This window comes from Hyperolius riggenbachi, unplaced genomic scaffold (assembly GCF_040937935.1).
Source record: "Hyperolius riggenbachi isolate aHypRig1 unplaced genomic scaffold, aHypRig1.pri scaffold_172, whole genome shotgun sequence".
Classification (NCBI taxonomy): Eukaryota; Metazoa; Chordata; class Amphibia; order Anura; family Hyperoliidae; genus Hyperolius; species Hyperolius riggenbachi.
This window is the reverse complement of record NW_027152383.1, coordinates 278,491-298,764: the sequence shown is the minus strand read 5'-3', so window position 1 is coordinate 298,764 and position 20,274 is coordinate 278,491. Positions and strand designations below refer to the sequence as shown.

The following is a 20,274-nucleotide window of genomic DNA, read 5'->3' as shown; positions in this document are numbered from 1 at the left end:
ACACAGTTTATATATAATCCCAGCTGGCTGGGTTACCCCTTCAGCATCATTACCCACGTCCCTCTCTCCCTTCCGGGATTCTCTCCCCTAATCCCAACAGTAACCCTGTAAGCCATTCCCACTGAGCTGTCCTCAACTCATTTTTCTCACTTTATTAGGAAATGAAAAAGTAAGCAAAGATACTACAAGAAAAATTAAGCCAGAAAAGAAGGAAAAAGGAAAGAGAGAGAAAAAGTAAAAAAAAAACCCTACACCCCAAGGAAGGAAGAAAGGCCAGTCAGTGGGAGGGGGAGGGGGAGGAGGGACCGAGCACCAACTCCGCCCCCCAACGCACAATGCTCCCGATCTAGCTCTCCCCCAGCTGTCTCTCATATTCCAGGGTTGTAGTCAATACTCCCCAGCTATTCCATATCTCTTTTCCTTTAATCATTTGCGTGAATTCTTCCATGCGCTGGATAAACATGGGTACATATAGTAATCACCAATAGAATGTACAAATAAGAGGCGCCCCCAAGTGATAAGCTCTGTCAAGATTTTTCACCAGTCACACAGCAGCCACTGCAGGTGTATCCAGGTCACCGTAAGCAATATATCAAAGTATGCAGCAGCGCTATGCGATCCTCAGTCACTTGTCACCACAGGCCTCTTCCACCTCCAGAGATCCCACCAAAGTATATGGTATTCCTATATACAACTCTGTGCAAGGAAAAGTCAGAAAAAGGGGTCTCTCAGTGGAATGTTCAAGCGACAAATTTTATTCCAATAACGATGTACATAAATAGTGATAAACACTCACATTAAGAGGGTCCTACTCCAGTAGGGACCTTCTTTAGGCATAAACCACTTCCCACTCCAAGTGGTACTTAGCATCAAATACTTGCGATCAAGTTGCAGCAGTGCCCGCTGTCGACCCGACTAGTTTCGGCCTCACGCCGTAACCAGGGGATACGAGAGCGGGCGGACACCGTGCCGTTATTTATAATAAAATAGATTAAAAATCTATAATTACCTGTCCCGTGTGTCTGTTCGACTGTCTCGAGAGCCGTGCGCCTGTATACTAACTTCCGGTGTGAGCAACAACTGTTTGCGGTGCACTCCGGCGACCTCTGACGTCAAAGGAGCGCATAGGCGTTCCACCGCGTCATGCGTCAAAGAGGTCGCATATCACACGTATAAATATGCTACCAGTGCGGCCTGGACGTCGCATGCCTGACATTAAGCCGCATCTGAGCTAAAAGTCTTTTGACAGACACACGGGTGTGGCATAGAAATGAATTCAGTCACAAACTTATTCATCTATTACACACCTCAGTATAAACATGAATTACAAGTGTTCTCAAGACTGTAAAGATATCATAAAAATGAATTTCACAAGATAATAAAATACACACAAAACTTTGGATATTTAACTCATAAACTCGATCACAATCAGAAAATCTATACTGCATGAAAATCTTATCTGATATAAAACCTATATAAAAATTTATATAAAAATGTAGATTAAAAATGAATTATATATGTGCAAAATATTATTATAAAAAACATCAGGAAGTCTCTCACATAATCTTTTTAGAAATAGTCTTAATACGACACTTCTTTCAGAGGGCATGAACTTACTCCATAAAGGTCAATGTTCGTTCTTCAAAGAGAAATAGTACATATTGCATAGGGCAGTGATGGGTAACCTTGGCACTCCAGCTGTGACAAAACTACAAATCCCATCACGCCTCTGCCTCCCCGAGTTATGCTTATAGCTGTCAGAGTATTGCAATGCCTCATGGGACTTGTAGTTCCACCACAGCTGGAGTGCCAAGGTTAGCCATCACTGGCATAGGGCATTCACTCTTTGAGCTCTTTACCACCATCTAGTGTCCTTATGTGGTATTACACTTAATTTTACTAATTTGCACTCCAAGTGTAACGATCGGTGAAGCACAGAGAGGATCTGATTACCGGTGATCTGCAGTATCACGGGGAATACAGATGTATACCAGATTATACGTGATCTGCAGTATCACCGATAATCCGATATACCAGCTAACCTCTGTTCACCTGAGTAGAGTGTAGTGTTTTGGTGTAACAGTAACACTTAGAGGACTAGGCCTCAGTGCAGTAAGGAGTACTGCACGGATTCCTTCCGAAGATCTGAACCCTCCAAGGCAGGAGGAGTCAGGCTGAGAGTAGGAAGGATTGTCTGAAAGTGACACTCTGGAGGAAGTGTCACTAACAGGACGGGGAACCGCCTCCAATAGTAAGGTCGGTTCTCGAGGTCGGACAAGCCAGGTCGTAAACACACGGACAGATAAAGTACAGATTCAGAAGGCAGAGGCAGAGTCTAAGGTACAGGCAGGGTTCGGCAACAGGGTATCAGATATATCGAGGTACAAGATCAGGAGGCAGAAGCAGGGTCTAGGGACGAGCCGGGGTTCGGCAACAGAGTATCAGAGATATCGAGGTACAAGATCAGAGTTCAGGAGGATAGTCAGGCAGGCAAAGAGTCATAACAGATAATCACAATCAAACTAGTACTTTAAGCTATCAACAGAATCTAGCTAAGTGTAGGATTACAGCTCCAGCTGGTCCCGCCACACTTAAGGATCTGACTAAAGGTCTGAGTGCTCCCACGTTGTGATCGCAACGCCAGACAACCAGCAACTGAACAGCCGGCAGTATATATACACAGGTATCCCTCCAGCACCTCCCTAAGTGCTGGACCAATGAGGAGTGGAGCCAGAGTCAGCTGACCCGCCTGGTCAGCTGACTCCCTTCTGACTGTCATAAAGTCCCTGCCTCCGTGCGCGCGCGCGTCATTCTTAATCCAGAGGGACTACGTGTCCCAGCCACACCAGCACCGCTCTGCGGTGCCTCCGCAATGGGGCCATGCGTGCTAACCGCCGCATCCAACGCGCCGGTTTTTCCGCGCTCCGCCATGCCCTGCACGGGGACAGCCGCCTCAGACTGAGTGGAGGCGGCTGCCTCCCCGTGCTCTGACACGCCGTGCGCGGAAAGAGCCGCCTGCCGCTGACTCATGGCGGCGGCTCTTCCGCGATTCCTGACAGTACCCCCCCTCCCCCCTCCCCCCCCCGAGGAGTGGACTCCGGACAGCTCCTTCCAGGCTTTTCCCGATGTAAGGCATGAAACTCCTTTCTTAATTCGTCCGCATGCATGCGACTTCCCTGGTACCCATTGTCTCTCCTCAATGCCATACCCTTTCCAATGCACCAGATACTGTACTGAGTTTTGTACAATGCGTGAATCTAATATCTTTTCTACCTCGTACTTAGGTTGGTCATCTATCATCACAGGAGGAGGAGGAGTAGGGCCCACATGAACTGCCGGTTTGAGCAGGGACACGTGAAATGATCTCACCCCACGCATGCTGGCGGGAAGATCAACGGCATAAGTGACGTTGTTGATTTTCTTAGTCACAGAAAATGGACCCACAAACCTGGGGCCCAGTTTGGCAGATGGCTGCTTCAGGGTCAAGTGACGTGTGGACACCCAGACTAAATCCCCTGGCTGAAACTTCCATTCCAAGGAACGTTTCTTGTCCGCTTGACCCTTTTGACTTTGAAACGCTTTCTGCAAATTCTCCTTAACCATTCCCCAATTGTCCCTGAGTGACCTCTGCCAATCCTCCAGTGCTGGAAACGGAGTGGAGGCCACTGGCAATGGGGAGAATTTAGGCAACCTCCCGTTTACTATCTGAAACGGAGAGAACCCCGAGGAGGAACTTTTCAAGTTATTGTGTGCAAACTCCGCGAAAGGCAAGAACTTGACCCAATCGTTCTGTGCCTCAGTGACATAACACCTCAAAAATTGTTCCAAAGCCTGGTTGACCCTCTCCGTTTGCCCATTGGTCTGTGGGTGGTAGCCTGACGAGAATGACAGCTCCATGCCCATTTGGTGACAAAATGCCCTCCAAAATCCAGACACAAATTGGACTCCCCTATCTGACACGATGTTCTCCGGAATGCCATGCAGCCGGAAGACGTGAATGATGAACAATTCGGCCAGTTCCTGAGCCGAGGGGAGTCCTTTCAGGGGCACAAAATGGGCCATTTTGCTAAAGCGGTCGACTACCACCCAAATGACCGACATGCCTTCAGACCTGGGCAATTCCCCCACAAAATCCATGGACAGGTGGGTCCATGGCTCACTCGGGGTGGGCAAAGGCTGTAACCTTCCCACAGGTGCCAGCCGGGAGGGTTTACTCTTAGCACATACCGCACATTCCCTGACATATTCTTTGCAGTCTGTAGCCATGGAAAGCCACCAAGCACACCTGGCAATCAGATCCTGTGTTCTAGAAGCTCCAGGGTGACCAACATTCTTATGGGCGTGAAACATTTGCAGAACCTGTAGGCGAAATGGCAGTGGGATAAACAAAACCCCCTCAGGTTTTCCCTCAGGGACATCCTGCTGAAAGGGACCCAGAACCTTGGCCCAATCTTCCCAGGTCTCTGTGGCTGCTAACACTAACCTCTGCGGGATGATGGACTCAGGGTTCGGCAACAGGGTATCAGATATATTGAGGTACAAGATCAGGAAGCAGAAGCAGAGTCTAGGACGAGCCGGGGTTCGGCAACAGAGTATCAGAAATATCGAGGTACAAGATCAGAGTTCAGGAGGATAGTTAGGCAGGCAAAGGGTCATAACAGATAATCACAATCAAACTAGTACTTTATACAATCAACAGAATCTAGCTAAGTGTAGGATTACAGCTCCAGCTGGTCCCGGCACACTTAAGGATCTGACTAAAGGTCTGAGTGCTCCCACGTTGTGATCGCAATGCCAGACAACCAGCAACTGAACAGCCGGCAGTATATATACACATGCATGTCTCCAGCACCTCCCTAAGTGCTGGACCAATGAGGAGTGGAGCCAGAGTCAGCTGACCAGCCTGGTCAGCTGACTCCCTTCTGACTGTCATAAAGTCCCTGCCTCCGTGCGCGCGCACGCGTCATTCTTAATCCAGAGGGACTACGTGTCCCAGCCACACCAGCACCGCTCTGCGGTGCCTCCGCAATGGGGCCATGTGCCAGGTTTTTCCGTGCTCCGCCATGCCCTGCACGGGGACAGCCACCTCAGACATGAGTGGAGGCGGCTGCCTCCCCGTGCTCTGCCACGCCGTGCGCGGAAAGAGCCGCCTCCCGTTGACTCATGGCGGCGGCTCTTCCGCGATTCCTGACACCAAGCAGTAACATCATTGTATCGAATACTGAAAAAATCTTGTCCTACCTTGTGGTTCTTCATCTTTACCTTTTGTATATCTCTTTCAGCTGTTAGCCAAAAAAAAGTTCAAATTAAAGTCTATGTTTAGGCCATTTGGATGCATTGTATTTAGTTTCACTATCCAGCTCATTTCCAATCTAGCCAGGTCTCTATCCATATTGTTACCCCTCCAGTTTTTGGTTACCTGTGCAATAGCAGCGAATGTCAAGCCCTTTGGGTTGCAATTATGTTTTTCTTGAAAGTGTGCAGATACTGAATGATCCATGTATCTCTTTCTAATGTTTTTCACATGTTCGTAGGTCCTCTCCTTGAGTGCCCGCGTGGTCAGCCCAAACGTATTGTAAACCCAAGGAGATAGACCACCATCCTGGATTCACAATTAAGGAATTGTTTAATACGGAAAGTCTCTCCAGCCATCCCACTCGTAAATGAGGTAGTCTTCCTCTTCACACTAGTACAGTGCCTGCACGCATGACAAGTTCCGCACTTATAGAAGCCCACAAAATCCCCCAATCTCCCTGTTGGCTGTTGCGGGACATCCATAGCACTGTTTGTGATTAGATCTTTCACATTTGCTACTCTCCTAAAAATGACATTAGGTTTCTCTGGCAGTATATCCCTTAGTTCTGTATCTGCTTGTAAAATGTGCCAGTGTATTTGTAATATCTTTCCAATGTCCCTATGTTGGATGCTGAAATCTGTAATCATTGATATCTTATGATTATTCTCCTCTTTTGTTTTCTCTTTGAAAATCAGTTCCTTCCTATCCTTTTGTGATACTTCTAAACGTACTTTATCAATTTCTTCTCTATCGTAGCCCTTTTCTACAAAACGCTCCGTCAAAGTACCCGCTTCTGCATCAAAATCTGTTAGATCTCTGCAATTTCAATACACTCTCAGCATCTCACTTTTTGGTACTGATCTCAGCCAGTTTTTGTGATGGCAACTGTTCCTTGGTATATAACTGTTCCGATCAGTCACTTTAAAAAAAAGTCTGCGTTTTTATGTTTCCATTCTTGTTACTGATGGTTAAATCCAAATAGTTTACTTTCATTTTACTGTATTCACATGTAAACTTCAGATTGCTATCGTTATTGTTAATGTGCTGGATAAAGGTCAATAGAGATGTCTCGTCTCCCTCCCATATGAACACAACATCGTCTATGTATCTTTTCCATATCTTTAACGCTGGGTACTTATGTCTATCAAAAACATTTTCTTCCCATTCCGCAACATACAAACTCGCTAGACTCGGAGCTTACTTAGCACCCATGGCCACGCCTACTTTCTGTAGATAAAATGAGTTATTGTACCAGAAATCATTTCTGCTCATAGCAAAATCCACGCAGTCTAATAAATGCCCTATTTGTCCTGTATTATAATTTCCTGAGTCAGTTAAAAAATGTTTGGCCGACAAAATGCCTTTTCTTTGGTTGATTACAGTATATAAAGAAGTTACATCTGCTGTGACTAGAAAACTTTCATTCGTTAATTGCACATTATCCAATAATTTAATCAGTTCTCTAGAGTCTTTTAAATATGAAGGTGTAACGATTGGTGTAGCAACACAGACGTCTGATTATGTGTGATCTGCAGTATCACCAATAATATAAGTATAGCTGACAGAATACAAGGTATGTAGTGCTTGGTGTAACAGAATAGTTTAGCTAGACCTCACCAGAGGAGCTGGTGGGCCCTATAGGTACACAGTAACTGACTAGTTTGTCTAAACCTCACCAGAGGAACTGGTGGGTACTGTTTAGAACACAGTAACTGACTAGTTTGTCTAAACCTCACCAGAGGAACTGGTGGGTACTGTTAAGAACACAGTAACTGACTAGTTTGACAGAACCTCACCAGAGGAGCTGGTGGGTACTGTTTAGAACACAGTAACTGACTAGTTTGACAGAACCTCACCAGAGGAGCTGGTGGGTACTGTTTAGAACACAGTAACTGACTAGTTTGACAGAACCTCACCAGAGGAGCTGGTGGGTACTGTTTAGAACACAGTAACTGACTAGTTTGACAGAACCTCACCAGAGGAGCTGGTGGGTACTATTAGAACACCTCACCAGTGACAAGGGCTCACTGGTGAGTAGAATGGTCAGACAGGCAGAGATCAGTAACAGGCGGGCAGGTACAGTACAGAATCGGCAGGCAATGAGAGTAGTGAGATATCAGGCAGGGTTCAGCAACAGAGTCAGATGGGCAGAAGTACAGAAACGATAAGCAAGAGCAGAGTCAGAGGTTAGCCAGAGTCATACACAGAATATCAAAATATACAATAATACAATAATCCTAGTCTTGTGTGAAATCCCTGGTTTCCTCCCCGATTAAAGCACACCGGATACTATCTAAGGTCTGAGCGTTAACACGAGAGTATTCGCAACAGCAGACAGGTTGCGAGTGAACACTGAGGCTTTTTGAAGCAGAGGAGACCCCACGGCCGCACCCACCACCAATCAACCAATCCGGAGCGCCGTGAGTCTCCTCTGACGTCAGCCGACCGGCCAGTCAGCTGACGCGCCTCCTCCCCGCATAAAGGTCCTGTCTCCGTGCGCGACAGCAACCCTATGTGCAATAGACAGACCCGTCCTTGGCGTACTAGATGCCAGAGGCATGGGTGAAGTCCCTGAGCAGGAAGGCAAGGCGGCTGCGGAGACACCCTGCGTGCCTGCAGCCGCCATTTCTGCAGATGTTACAGAACGTACTTTTATTACCAATGGTTGTAAGAAGCAGTCTATAAATTCTCCCAGTCTTGATGTAATTGAGCCTATGCCACTCACAATAGGCCGTCCTGGTGGCTTATTGCTGTCTTTGTGTATTTTGGGCAGGGCATATATTCATGGAGTTCCATAAAAGGAGGGCACAAGATATGCTGCCTCCCTTTCCAGAAGGATTCCACCATCCTTGCCTTTCCGTACTAGGTCTATTAAATCTTTCATAAATTCAGGACCTGGGTCGTGCTCTAGTTTCTCATATGTCTCACCATCTGACAAAATGTCATGCATCACTTCTTCATATTGCTGCTTGGATAGTACTACAACCCCCCCCCCCCCCTCTTATCTGCTGGTTTTACCGCTATTTCTTTTTCTCCATTATGCTCTTAATAGCTTCTTGGGTGTCATGTTGCTTCCTTATCTTCCTGATTTTTATTTTTTGTATATCCTTGTTTATAAGTTTGTGAAATGTCTCGATTTCATGATGATTACTGTGAGGAGGATTGTAAGTGGAATTGTTTTTAAGCCCACTTATTAACATACTTCTGCTCAAACTTGTATCTACAGTGTTTGTTGTCGGAGCACTATTGCTTGCAAAGTACTTCTTTAGATGTAATTTTCGCACAAATTTCTGAGCATCTATGAAAGTTTTTGCCTTATTCAGGGATTTGTCCGGTGCAAATTTCATTCCTTTATCTAACAGGGATAGTTCTTCTGGACTCAATTCTACCTTGCTGAGGTTGAAGATCCCCCCTCCTCCCATTCCTCTTTCCTGTCTCTTTTGCTTACGCTGCTTTCTTCTTCCTTCTCTACATCCTCTTCTTCTAGTGCTTTCCTTTTTATTTTCTCTCTGGGGGTCACACCGAGGCCTAAAAAACGTTGATCAATGTTTGGAGCGGGGGTTTCTGGTTCTGTGATAACAATGGTGGGAGCATCTCCTAATGGAGTGTATCTATTGTGTGTAGGTACATGATATGATGGGTGGGGTCTCCACCCTCTCTTGTGATATCTTCAGGGATATTGATATCCTGGAGAAGGGGGTCTGATTGGACGAGAATCCTGATACCCAGGGTATTTTCGGGGGGGGGGGGGGGGGATAATACTGCGGTGGTGGTCGATGATTTTGATTATTATAATACGTAGGGTAATTGTTTACAGGGTATTGTGGGTGTACTCTAGGTAGTCGATACGGTTTTGTTTTTTAGGGAGGCAGCATATCTTGTGCCCTCCTTTTATAGAACTCCAGTAATATATGCCCTGCCGAAAATACACAAAGACAGCAATAGGCCACCAGGACGGTGGCATAGGCTCAATTACATCAAGACTGGGAGAATTTATAGACTGCTTCTTACAGCCATTGGTAATAAAAGTACCTTCATATTTAAAAGACTCTAGAGAACTGATTAAATTATTGAATAATGTGCAATTAACGAATGAAAGTTTTCTAGTCACAGCCGATGTGACTTCTTTATATACTGTAATCAACCAAAGAAAAGGCATTTTGTCGGCCAAACATTTTTTAACTGACTCAGGAAATTATAATACAGGACAAATAGGGCATTTATTAGACTGCGTGGATTTTGCTATGAGCAGAAATGATTTCTGGTACAATAACTCATTTTATCTACAGAAAGTAGGCGTGGCCATGGGTGCTAAGTAAGCTCCGAGTCTAGCGAGTTTGTATGTTGCGGAATGGGAAGAAAATGTTATTGATAGACATAAGTACCCAGCGTTAAAGATATGGAAAAGATACATAGACGATGTTGTGTTCATATGGGAGGGAGACGAGACATCTCTATTGACCTTTATCCAGCACATTAACAATAACGATAGCAATCTGAAGTTTACATGTGAATACAGTAAAATGAAAGTAAACTATTTGGATTTAACCATCAGTAACAAGAATGGAAACATAAAAACGCAGACTTTTTTTTAAAGTGACTGATCGGAACAGTTATATACCAAGGAACAGTTGCCATCACAAAAACTGGCTGAGATCAGTACCAAAAAGTGAGATGCTGAGAGTGTATTGAAATTGCAGAGATCTAACAGATTTTGATGCAGAAGCGGGTACTTTGACGGAGCGTTTTGTAGAAAAGGGCTACGATAGAGAAGAAATTGATAAAGTACGTTTAGAAGTATCACAAAAGGATAGGAAGGAACTGATTTTCAAAGAGAAAACAAAAGAGGAGAATAATCATAAGATATCAATGATTACAGATTTCAGCATCCAACATAGGGACATTGGAAAGATATTACAAATACACTGGCACATTTTACAAGCAGATACAGAACTAAGGGATATACTGCCAGAGAAACCTAATGTCATTTTTAGGAGAGTAGCAAATGTGAAAGATCTAATCACAAACAGTGCTATGGATGTCCCGCAACAGCCAACAGGGAGATTGGGGGATTTTGTGGGCTTCTATAAGTGCGGAACTTGTCATGCGTGCAGGCACTGTACTAGTGTGAAGAGGAAGACTACCTCATTTACGAGTGGGATGGCTGGAGAGACTTTCCGTATTAAACAATTCCTTAATTGTGAATCCAGGATGGTGGTCTATCTCCTTGGGTTTACAATACGTTTGGGCTGACCACGCGGGCACTCAAGGAGAGGACCTACGAACATGTGAAAAACATTAGAAAGAGATACATGGATCATTCAGTATCTGCACACTTTCAAGAAAAACATAATTGCAACCCAAAGGGCTTGACATTCGCTGCTATTGCACAGGTAACCAAAAACTGGAGGGGTAACAATATGGATAGAGACCTGGCTAGATTGGAAATGAGCTGGATAGTGAAACTAAATACAATGCATCCAAATGGCCTAAACATAGACTTTAATTTGAACTTTTTTTTGGCTAACAGCTGAAAGAGATATACAAAAGGTAAAGATGAAGAACCACAAGGTAGGACAAGATTTTTTCAGTATTCGATACAATGATGTTACTGCTTGGAGCGCAAATTAGTAAAATTAAGTGTAATACCACATAAGGACACTAGATGGCGGTAAAGAGCTCAAAGAGTGAATGCCCTATGCCAGTGATGGCTAACCTTGGCACTCCAGCTGTGGTGGAACTACAAGTCCCATGAGGCAATAGTCTGACAGCTATAAGCATAACTCGGGGAGGCAGAGGCGTGATGGGATTTGTAGTTTTGTCACAGCTGGAGTGCCAAGGTTACCCATCACTGCCCTATGCAATATGTACTATTTCTCTTTGAAGAACGAACATTGACCTTTATGGAGTAAGTTCATGCCCTCTGAAAGAAGTGTCGTATTAAGACTATTTCTAAAAAGATTATGTGAGAGACTTCCTGATGTTTTTTATAATAATATTTTGCACATATATAATTCATTTTTAATCTACATTTTTATATAAATTTTTATATAGGTTTTATATCAGATAAGATTTTAATGCAGTATAGATTTTCTGATTGTGATCGAGTTTATGAGTTAAATATCCAAAGTTTTGTGTGTATTTTATTATCTTGTGAAATTCATTTTTATGATATCTTTACAGTCTTGAAAACACTTGTAATTCATGTTTATACTGAGGTGTGTAATAGATGAATAAGTTTGTGACTGAATTCATTTCTATGCCACACCCGTGTGTCTGTCAAAAGACTTTTAGCTCAGATGCGGCTTAAAGTGAACCTCCGGACTAAAAATCAACTCAGCAGCACTGAAAAGGCTTTGTGTTTCTTTAACCGTTTCACAGCATCAGAACTTTGTTTCTCTTATACAAGCCTCATTTTTAGCTGCACAGAAGAAAACTGCCCGGGCTTTTTTCCCCTGATGCTATGCAAAGCATGATGGGATTTCTGATTTTGTTGTTCTCGTTCTGCTGTTTTGGTGCAATTTTTTTTTCTTTTACATTTTGAATTTGACATTTAAAGCCTAGCGTGTGCAGCTGGGAGGGGTAATCAGGACACAGGATAGTTGGAACTATGTCTCCTGCTCCTTGTCACCTCCTTTCAACCAAAAAGATGGCTGCCCCCATGACAAAGATGGCAGCCCCCATGAATAACAAAAATGTGCCTGTAATTTTAAAACAGGGTGGGTAAGAGATTATATTACCTATCTATTCTAATGAACATAACTAATGTAACTTGATGACAGTATGTTTGTTTAGGCTGAAGTTCCCCTTTAATGTCAGGCATGCGACGTCCAGGCCGCACTGGTAGCATATTTATACGTGTGATATGTGACCTCTTTGACGCATGACGCGGTGGAACGCATATGCGCTCCGGTGACGTCAGAGGTCGCCGGAGTGCACCGCAAACAGTTGTTGCTCACACCGGAAGTTAGTATACAGGCGCACGGCTCTCGAGACAGTCGAACAGACACACGGGACAGGTAATTATAGATTTTTCATCTATTTTATTTTATTATATATAACGGCACGGTGTCCGCCCGCTCTCGTATCCCCTGATGACGGCATGAGGCCGAAACTAGCCGGGTCGACAGCGGTCACTGCTGCAACTTGATCGCAAGTATTTGATGCTAAGTACCACTTGGAGTGGGAAGTGGTTTATGCCTAAAGAGGGTCCCTACTGGAGTAGGACCCTCTTAATGTGAGTGTTTATCACTATTTATGTCGCTTGAACATTCCACTGAGAGACCCCTTTTTCTGACTTTTCCTTGCACGGAGTTGTATATAGGAATACCATATACTTTGGTGGGATCTCTGGAGGTGGAAGAGGTCTGTGGTGACAAGTGGCTGAGGATCGCATAGCACTGCTGCATACTTTGACATATAATAGTAATGTATGTAATGTAATGTAATAAGCCTAGTTAGGACTTGCCTAGTATTCTCTTTTTTCTCCATTACAAAGGTTAATAAACCAGGCGCTTTATCAATGTAAATGAGGCAGGATCTGCAGCCACAGCTCTCCTGAAAAGTAAATAGAAGCTGAAATACTTTCTTTTAAATTATTATTTCAATAATGTTTATTGGGTGACAAGCATGGCAAAGAAGAATAACAGTGCCTTCAACCATTTTGGGGGGTTGTAAAATGTTACATAAAAAGATAACAGGGGGAGAACCCTCAGAGGATCCAAGTAGGGATCTACCACATAATATCCAGTGTAGTCTAACGTGCTGTTAGACTACACTGGATATTATGTGGTAGATCCCTTGTGTGCTACAAGAGATCACTTTACAGACATCTCATAAACGCAGCAAGAATTGTTAAAAGTAGACAATGGAAGTTGGAAAATGTGCCGACTCTGTCAGAGGGGTTTAGGGAAATTGTCTATATCTCATCATGTAACCTCAGTTCAGGGGATTTCATGCTTTCACTTACCAGTGTGAGACCTCTCATGTCTGACAAGGCTTCTTTTCTGACTAAAACATTTCCCACACTCAGCACATGAATAGGGCTTCTCACCAGTGTGAGATCTCTCATGACTGACAAGGTTTGATTTCTGTGCAAAACATTTCCCACACTCAGCACATGAATAGGGTTTCTCACCAGTGTGAGATCTCTCATGTACGACAAGATGAACTTTATGTGCAAAACATTTCCCACACTCGGCACATGAATAGGGATTCTCACCAGTGTGAGATCTCTCATGTACGACAATATGTACTTTATGTGCAAAACATTTCCCACACTCAGCACATGAATATATGGCTTCTCACCAGTGTGAGACCTCTCATGTGTGACAAGGTTTCTTTTCTGACTAAAACATTTCCCACACTCAGCACATGAGTAGGGCTTCACACCAGTGTGAGATCTTTCATGTCTGACAAGGATTCTTTTCTGACTAAAACATTTCCCACACTCAGCACATGAATAGGGCTTCTCACCAGTGTGAGACCTCTCATGACTGACAAGGATTCTTTTCTGACTAAAACATTTCCCACACTCAGCACATGGATAGGGCTTCTCACCAGTGTGAGATCTCTCATGTATGACAAGGTTTAATTTCTGATTAAAACATTTCCCACACTCAGCACATGAATAGGGCTTCTCACCAGTGTGAATTATCCCATGTACGACAAGGCTTCTTTTCTGACTAAAACATTTCCCACATTCAGCACATGCATAGGCCTTCTCACCACTATGAGACCTCTTATGTCTGACAAGATGTGATTTATGTGTAAAACATTTCCCGCACTCAGCACATGAATAGGGCTTCTCATCAGTGTGACATCTCTCGAGTCTGACAAGAAGTGTTTTAAACTTTAAACATTTCCCACACTCAGCACATGAATAGGTATTCCCAGTAGTGTGAGATCTCTCATGTGTGACAGGTTGCGATTTCCATACACAACATTTCCCACACTCAGCACATGAATAGGGCTGCTCACCAGTGTGAGATCTCTCATGTGTGACAAGATGGGACTTCTGAATAAAACATTTCCCACATGTGGAACAGGAATAAGACCCTCCAGCAGGGGGAGAGCTGTGCTGGGTATGAGGCTCCTCAGGGTTAGACAAGTGAGTTGAGTCTGGGGGAATATTTGGGATCACCAGGATATCTGCAGGAGACTCTTGTCCAGTGACATCATGATCCGTTGTACAGTCTGTGGATACAGAGAGACGAGTCTCTGAGAGGTTCCTGATGCCGGGACTCCGCGCTGCAAATAGAGAAACATCATCACTTCCTGTTAGAGAATTCTGAGGGGAGGAGCAATTATCATTAGGGGCGGTCAGTGAGCTGCTGATAATTCCAAGTTGGTGCAAAGTTTATGCAGATTGGAAATGTACCTAATGCAGCAGCTGCATAGCTTTGCATGTAATTAGCATACAAGTTGCACCATCTCAGAGTTATTAGCATGTCACTGACCATCACTAGTTATCAGCCTGACAGAGAACTGCAGAAGGTTGTGCTCATTACAGGCGGCCAATCACATGACAATAACTCTGCTTACAGAAAAGGAGGTGGGGAGCCGATGACAGCCGGGTGCTCACCACAACTAGCCGGGTGGAGCGCCCGCCTAAAAGAGCCTGGGGAGATCAATGGATTGGAATTTGGCCAGTCAGATGCATTTCCTGACAAATGTGATTAGCTGCATACAATTTGCATTACATTTGCATACAAGTGTGAGTTATTTACATCTTATTGACCTCCGTACACATACAGCAATGGCCGTACATGGAAAAGCGGTAAGTTACATAGTTACATAGTTACTTTGGTTGAAAAAAGACATACGTCCATCGAGTTCAACCAGTACAAAGTACAACTCCAGCCTGCTCCCTCACATATCCCTGTTGATCCAGAGGAAGGCGAAAAAACCCTTACAAGGTAAAAATTCCTTCCCGACTCCAGATGGCAATCAGATAAAATCCCTGGATCAACATCATTGGCATTACCTAGTAATTGTAGCCATGGATGTCATTCAACGCAAGGAAAGCATCTAAGCCCCCTTTAAATGCAGGTATAGAGTTTGCCATAACGACTTCCTGTGGCAATGCATTCCACATCTTAATCACTCTTACTGTAAAGAACCCTTTCCTAAATAAATGGCTAAAACGTTTTTCCTCCATGCGCAGATCATGTCCTCTAGTCCTTTGAGAAGGCCTAGGGACAAAAAGCTCATCCGCCAAGCTATTATATTGCCCTCTGATGTATTTATACATGTTAATTAGATCTCCTCTAAGGCGTCTTTTCTCTAGACTAAATAAACCCAGTTTATCTAACCTTTCTTGGTAAGTGAGACCTTCCATCCCACGTATCAATTTTGTTGCTCGTCTCTGCACCTGCTCTAGAACTGCAATATCTTTTTTGTAATGTGGTGCCCAGAACTGAATTCCATATTCCAGATGTGGCCTTACTAGAGAGTTAAACAGGGGCAATATTATGCTAGCATCTCGAGTTTTTATTTCCCTTTTAATGCATCCCAAAATTTTGTTAGCTTTAGCTGCAGCGGCTTGGCATTGAGTACGATTATTTAACTTGTTGTCGATGAGTACTCCTAAGTCCTTCTCCAAGTTTGATGTCCCCAACTGTATCCCATTTATTTTGTATGGTGTTAGACCATTGGTACGACCAAAATGCATGACTTTACATTTGTCAACATTGAATTTCATCTGCCATGTATGTGCCCATATAGCCATCCTATCCAGATCCTGTTGCAATATAACACTATCTTCCTTAGAGTTGATGATTCTGCACAATTTTGTATCATCTGCAAAAATAGCAACATTGCTCACTACTGTATCCACTAGGTCATTAATAAATAAATTGAAGAGCACTGGACCCAGTACAGACCCCTGTGGGACCCCACTGCTAACAGTCTCCCATTTTGAGTATGATCCATTGACCACAACTCTTTGTTTTCTGTCCATTAGCCAGTTCCCTATCCATGAACACAGACTCTTCCCCAGTCCTTGCATCCTCAACTTTTGCACCAGACTTCTGTGGGGAACAGTGTCGAAGGCCTTAGCAAAGTCTAAGTATATCACATCTACAGCATTCCCAATATCCATATTAGCATTCACTACCTCATAAAAGCTGAGCATGTTAGTCAAACAGGACCTGTCTTTAGTAAACCCATGTTGATGCTGAGAAATAAGATTATTTTCTACTATGAAGTCATGTATAGTATCTCTTAGTAACCCCTCAAATAGTTTGCATACAACTGATGTTAAGCTTACAGGTCTATAATTTCCTGGATCTGATTTTTTGCCCTTCTTAAATAATGGGAAAACGTGGGCTGTACGCCAATCCACTGGGACTCTGCCAGTTGCAAGAGAGTCACAAAAGATAAGATAAAGGGGTTTATCTATAACTGAACTTAATTCCCTTAGGACCCGAGGATGCATGCCATCCGGGCCAGGTGCCTTGTCTATTTTTAATTTATTTAGTCTTGCCTTCACTTCTTCCTTCGTTAAGTATTTAATATTACAGTTAGAAGATTGGGACTCTTCCGCCTCTGTAATTTGCAACAGTGCTGTTTCCTTTGTAAAGACAGAAGCAAAGAAAGCATTTAATAACTCTGCCTTACCTTGGTCATCCACCATTGAGTTTCCACCTTCATCCTTTAGGAGTCCTATACAGTCAACCTTTCTTTTTTTAGAGTTGATGTACTTGTAAAACTTTTTTGGGTTAGATTTGATATCCCTAGCGATTTGATTTTCAGCTTCGATCTTTGCTAGCCTAATTTCTTTTTTACAATTTTTATTGCACTCCTTGTAATTGCTGAGTGCAGCCTCGGACCCCTCCTGTTTTAGGACCTTATAGGCATTCTTTTTCCTCTTCATTTTATCTCTAACCTTTCTATTCATCCATAGAGGCCTTTTTTTATTCCTAGACATTTTGTTTCCATATGGGATATACATACTACAATATTGATTGAGAATACGTTTAAAAGCTTGCCATTTCCCTTCAGTGTCCTCCCCTTGTAGTACATTATCCCAGTTCACCAAACTTAGTGCCTGCCTAATTTGATTGAACTTTGCTTTTCTAAAATTCATAGTTTTAGTGGTCCCGCTGCCCCGTGGCCTATCAGTCACCAGATCAAACGTTATCATGTTGTGATCACTATTTCCCAAATGTTCTTGAACCTGCACATTTGATACATTATCTGGTCTATTCGAAATGATCAGATCCAGTAACGCATTCCCCCTAGTTGGTTCCGTTACCATTTGAGTCAAGTAATTGTCCTGTAGTGCTGCCAGAAATCTGCTGCTTTTACCAGAATGGGTAGCCTCAATACCCCAGTCAATGTCTGGAAAGTTGAAGTCGCCCATAACTATGACCTCATTTTTACTTGCCGCTTTTTCAATTTGCTGTAGTAATTGCAGTTCTGCAGCTTCATTAATATGAGGTGGTCTGTAGCATACCCCAATAAGCAATTGGCAACTTTTATTTCCACCATGAATATTTACCCAAACGGACTCCACATCTTCGCAATCTTCCTCCATCTCATCGTTGAGGACAGCTGTAAAAGAATTCTTAACAAAGAGACAAACCCCTCCACCTTTTTTCCCTGTTCTATCCCTCCTGAACACATTGTATCCTTTTAAATTGGCTATCCAGTCATGACTTTCATCCATCCATGTCTCGGTTATTCCCACAATGTCATAGCCTTTGTCATTCAGAATGAACTCTAGTTCATCTATTTTATTTGCAAGGCTCCGAGCATTGGTTATCATGCACTTTATATTTTTACCACCACATTTACCAATTTTGTTTACCTGAAATGGGCTACTTGAAGTTTTACCAACCTCCTTAATCTTTACACTGTCCCCACCCCCCTCTCCACCCCCCATAATGTTAGGCTCCCACTGTCTTTTTACCTTATCTTGTCTATATGTTGAGACTTTATCCTCCCGCCTCCCCCCAGATCCTAGTTTAAAATCTCCTCCAACCGTTTAGCCATCTTCTCCCCCAATGCAGCTGCACCCTCCCCATTAAGGTGCAGCCCGTCCCTGCTGTAGAACCTGTAGCCGACTGCAAAGTCTGCCCAGTTCTCCAGGAACCCAAACCCTTCCTTCCTACACCAATTTCTCAGCCACTTATTTAACTCCCTAAGCTCCCTCTGTCTCTCAGATGTAGCACGTGGCACTGGCAGTATTTCAGAGAACACCACCTTGGAGGTCCTTGCTTTAAGTTTATCTCCAAGTACCTGAAAATCATTTTTGAGGACCTTCCATCTCCCACTAACTTTGTCATTGGTGCCAATGTGTACCATGACAGCCGGGTCTTCCCCAGCCCCACCCAATAATCTGTCAATTCTTTCCGCTATATGCCGAACCCGAGCACCCGGGAGGCAACAGACTGTACGGCATTCACGGTTTCTTCGACAGATTACCCTGTCTGTGCGCCTAATAATTGAATCCCCTACCACCAGTACCTGTCTAGCCTTAGCTGCACTCCTATTCCCTTTCTCGTTACAGCAGTCTGCCCCTTGGTTGCTAAGGAGCACATCCTGCTGCAGCATTGCTACTCCAGAGTCGTCCTCACCAATATTACGCAAACAAGCATACTTATTAGTGAGGGACAACTCGGGACTAGCCTCCCTGCCACTTTTTCCCCTACCCCTTCTAACTGTGACCCAACTAGCGGCTACCTCTGCTTCTTGCTCCGGCTTTACTCCACCCACCTCATCTTCAAGGGTTCCATCAAGTGTCTGGATCGTGAGATCCAAGCTCATCTCCATGTTGTGTATGCGTCTCAGTGTTGCGAGATGCTTATTTAGCTTTAGTTGTAAAGCTTGATGAGACAATTCTCTTTCACGTGGGTCAGTTCCCTATGACTGGCATAAAGCTGATGTTGTTCCCTTATTTAAGAAAGGAAAAAGACCAGAACCGGAAAACTAAAGACCTGTAAGCAGGATTGTGGAGTCGGTACAAGAATCCTCCCACTCCAACTGAGACTCCGACTCCTCAGTTTATGATACCACCAACTACCACTCCTCAACTACAGCTATATTAAGATGGCGTCTGCTTTTGGGAACAGATGTCACTATGTAACTACGCATAGACAGTATACAGATGGCAGCCGTCACTATGTAACTACACATAGACAGTATACAGATGGCAGCCGTCACTATGTAACTACACATAGACAGTATACAGATGGCAGCAGTCATTATGTAACTACACATAGACAGTATACAGATGGCAGCCATCACTATGTAACTAGGCATAGACAGTATACAGATGGCAGCCGTCACTATGTAACTAAGCATAGACAGTATACAGATGGCAGCCGTCACTATGTAACTACACATAGACAGTATAAAGATGGCAGCCGTCACTATGTAACTAGGCATAGACAGTATACAGATGGCAGCCGTCACTATGTAACTACGCATAGACAGTATACAGATGGCAGCCGTAACTATGTAACTACGCATAGACAGTATACAGATGGCAGCCGTCACTATGTAACTACACATAGACAGTATACAGATGGCAGCCGTCACTATGTAACTACGCGTAGACAGTATACAGATGGCAGCCGTCACTATGTAGCTACGCATAGACAGTATACAGATGGCAGCCGTCACTATGTAACTACGCATAGACAGTACACAGATGGCAGCTGTCACTATGTAACTACGCATAGACAGTATACAGATGGCAGCCGTCACTATGTAACTATGCATAGACAGTATACAGATGGCAGCCGTCACTATGTAACTACACATAGACAGTATACAGATGGCAGCCGTCACTATGTAACTACACATAGACAGTATACAGATGGTAGCCGTCACTATGTAGCTACGCATAGACAGTATACAGATGGCAGCCGTCACTATGTAACTATGCATAGACAGTATACAGATGGCAGCCGTCACTATGTAACTACACATAGACAGTATACAGATGGCAGCCGTCACTATGTAACTACACA

General features: G+C 43.8%; 1 protein-coding gene across 1 annotated transcript in view; it reads right to left on the bottom strand.

The window, feature by feature from the left end:
* Positions 1-5,419: 5,419 nt before the first annotated feature.
* LOC137543706 (zinc finger protein 250-like) overlaps positions 5,420-20,274 on the bottom strand; it is a gene marked incomplete at its 3' end in the record, with an annotated part of 183,048 nt that continues 168,193 nt past the window's right edge. The window contains exons 7-13 of the mRNA XM_068264828.1: positions 14,333-14,545; positions 14,276-14,286; positions 13,604-14,204; positions 13,409-13,550; positions 13,266-13,369; positions 8,745-8,866; positions 5,420-5,602 (exon numbers count right to left, since the gene is read on the bottom strand). Coding sequence (XP_068120929.1) covers positions 5,420-5,602; positions 8,745-8,866; positions 13,266-13,369; positions 13,409-13,550; positions 13,604-14,204; positions 14,276-14,286; positions 14,333-14,545 — 1,376 coding nt within the window. The remainder of the gene's footprint in view (positions 5,603-8,744; positions 8,867-13,265; positions 13,370-13,408; positions 13,551-13,603; positions 14,205-14,275; positions 14,287-14,332; positions 14,546-20,274) is intronic.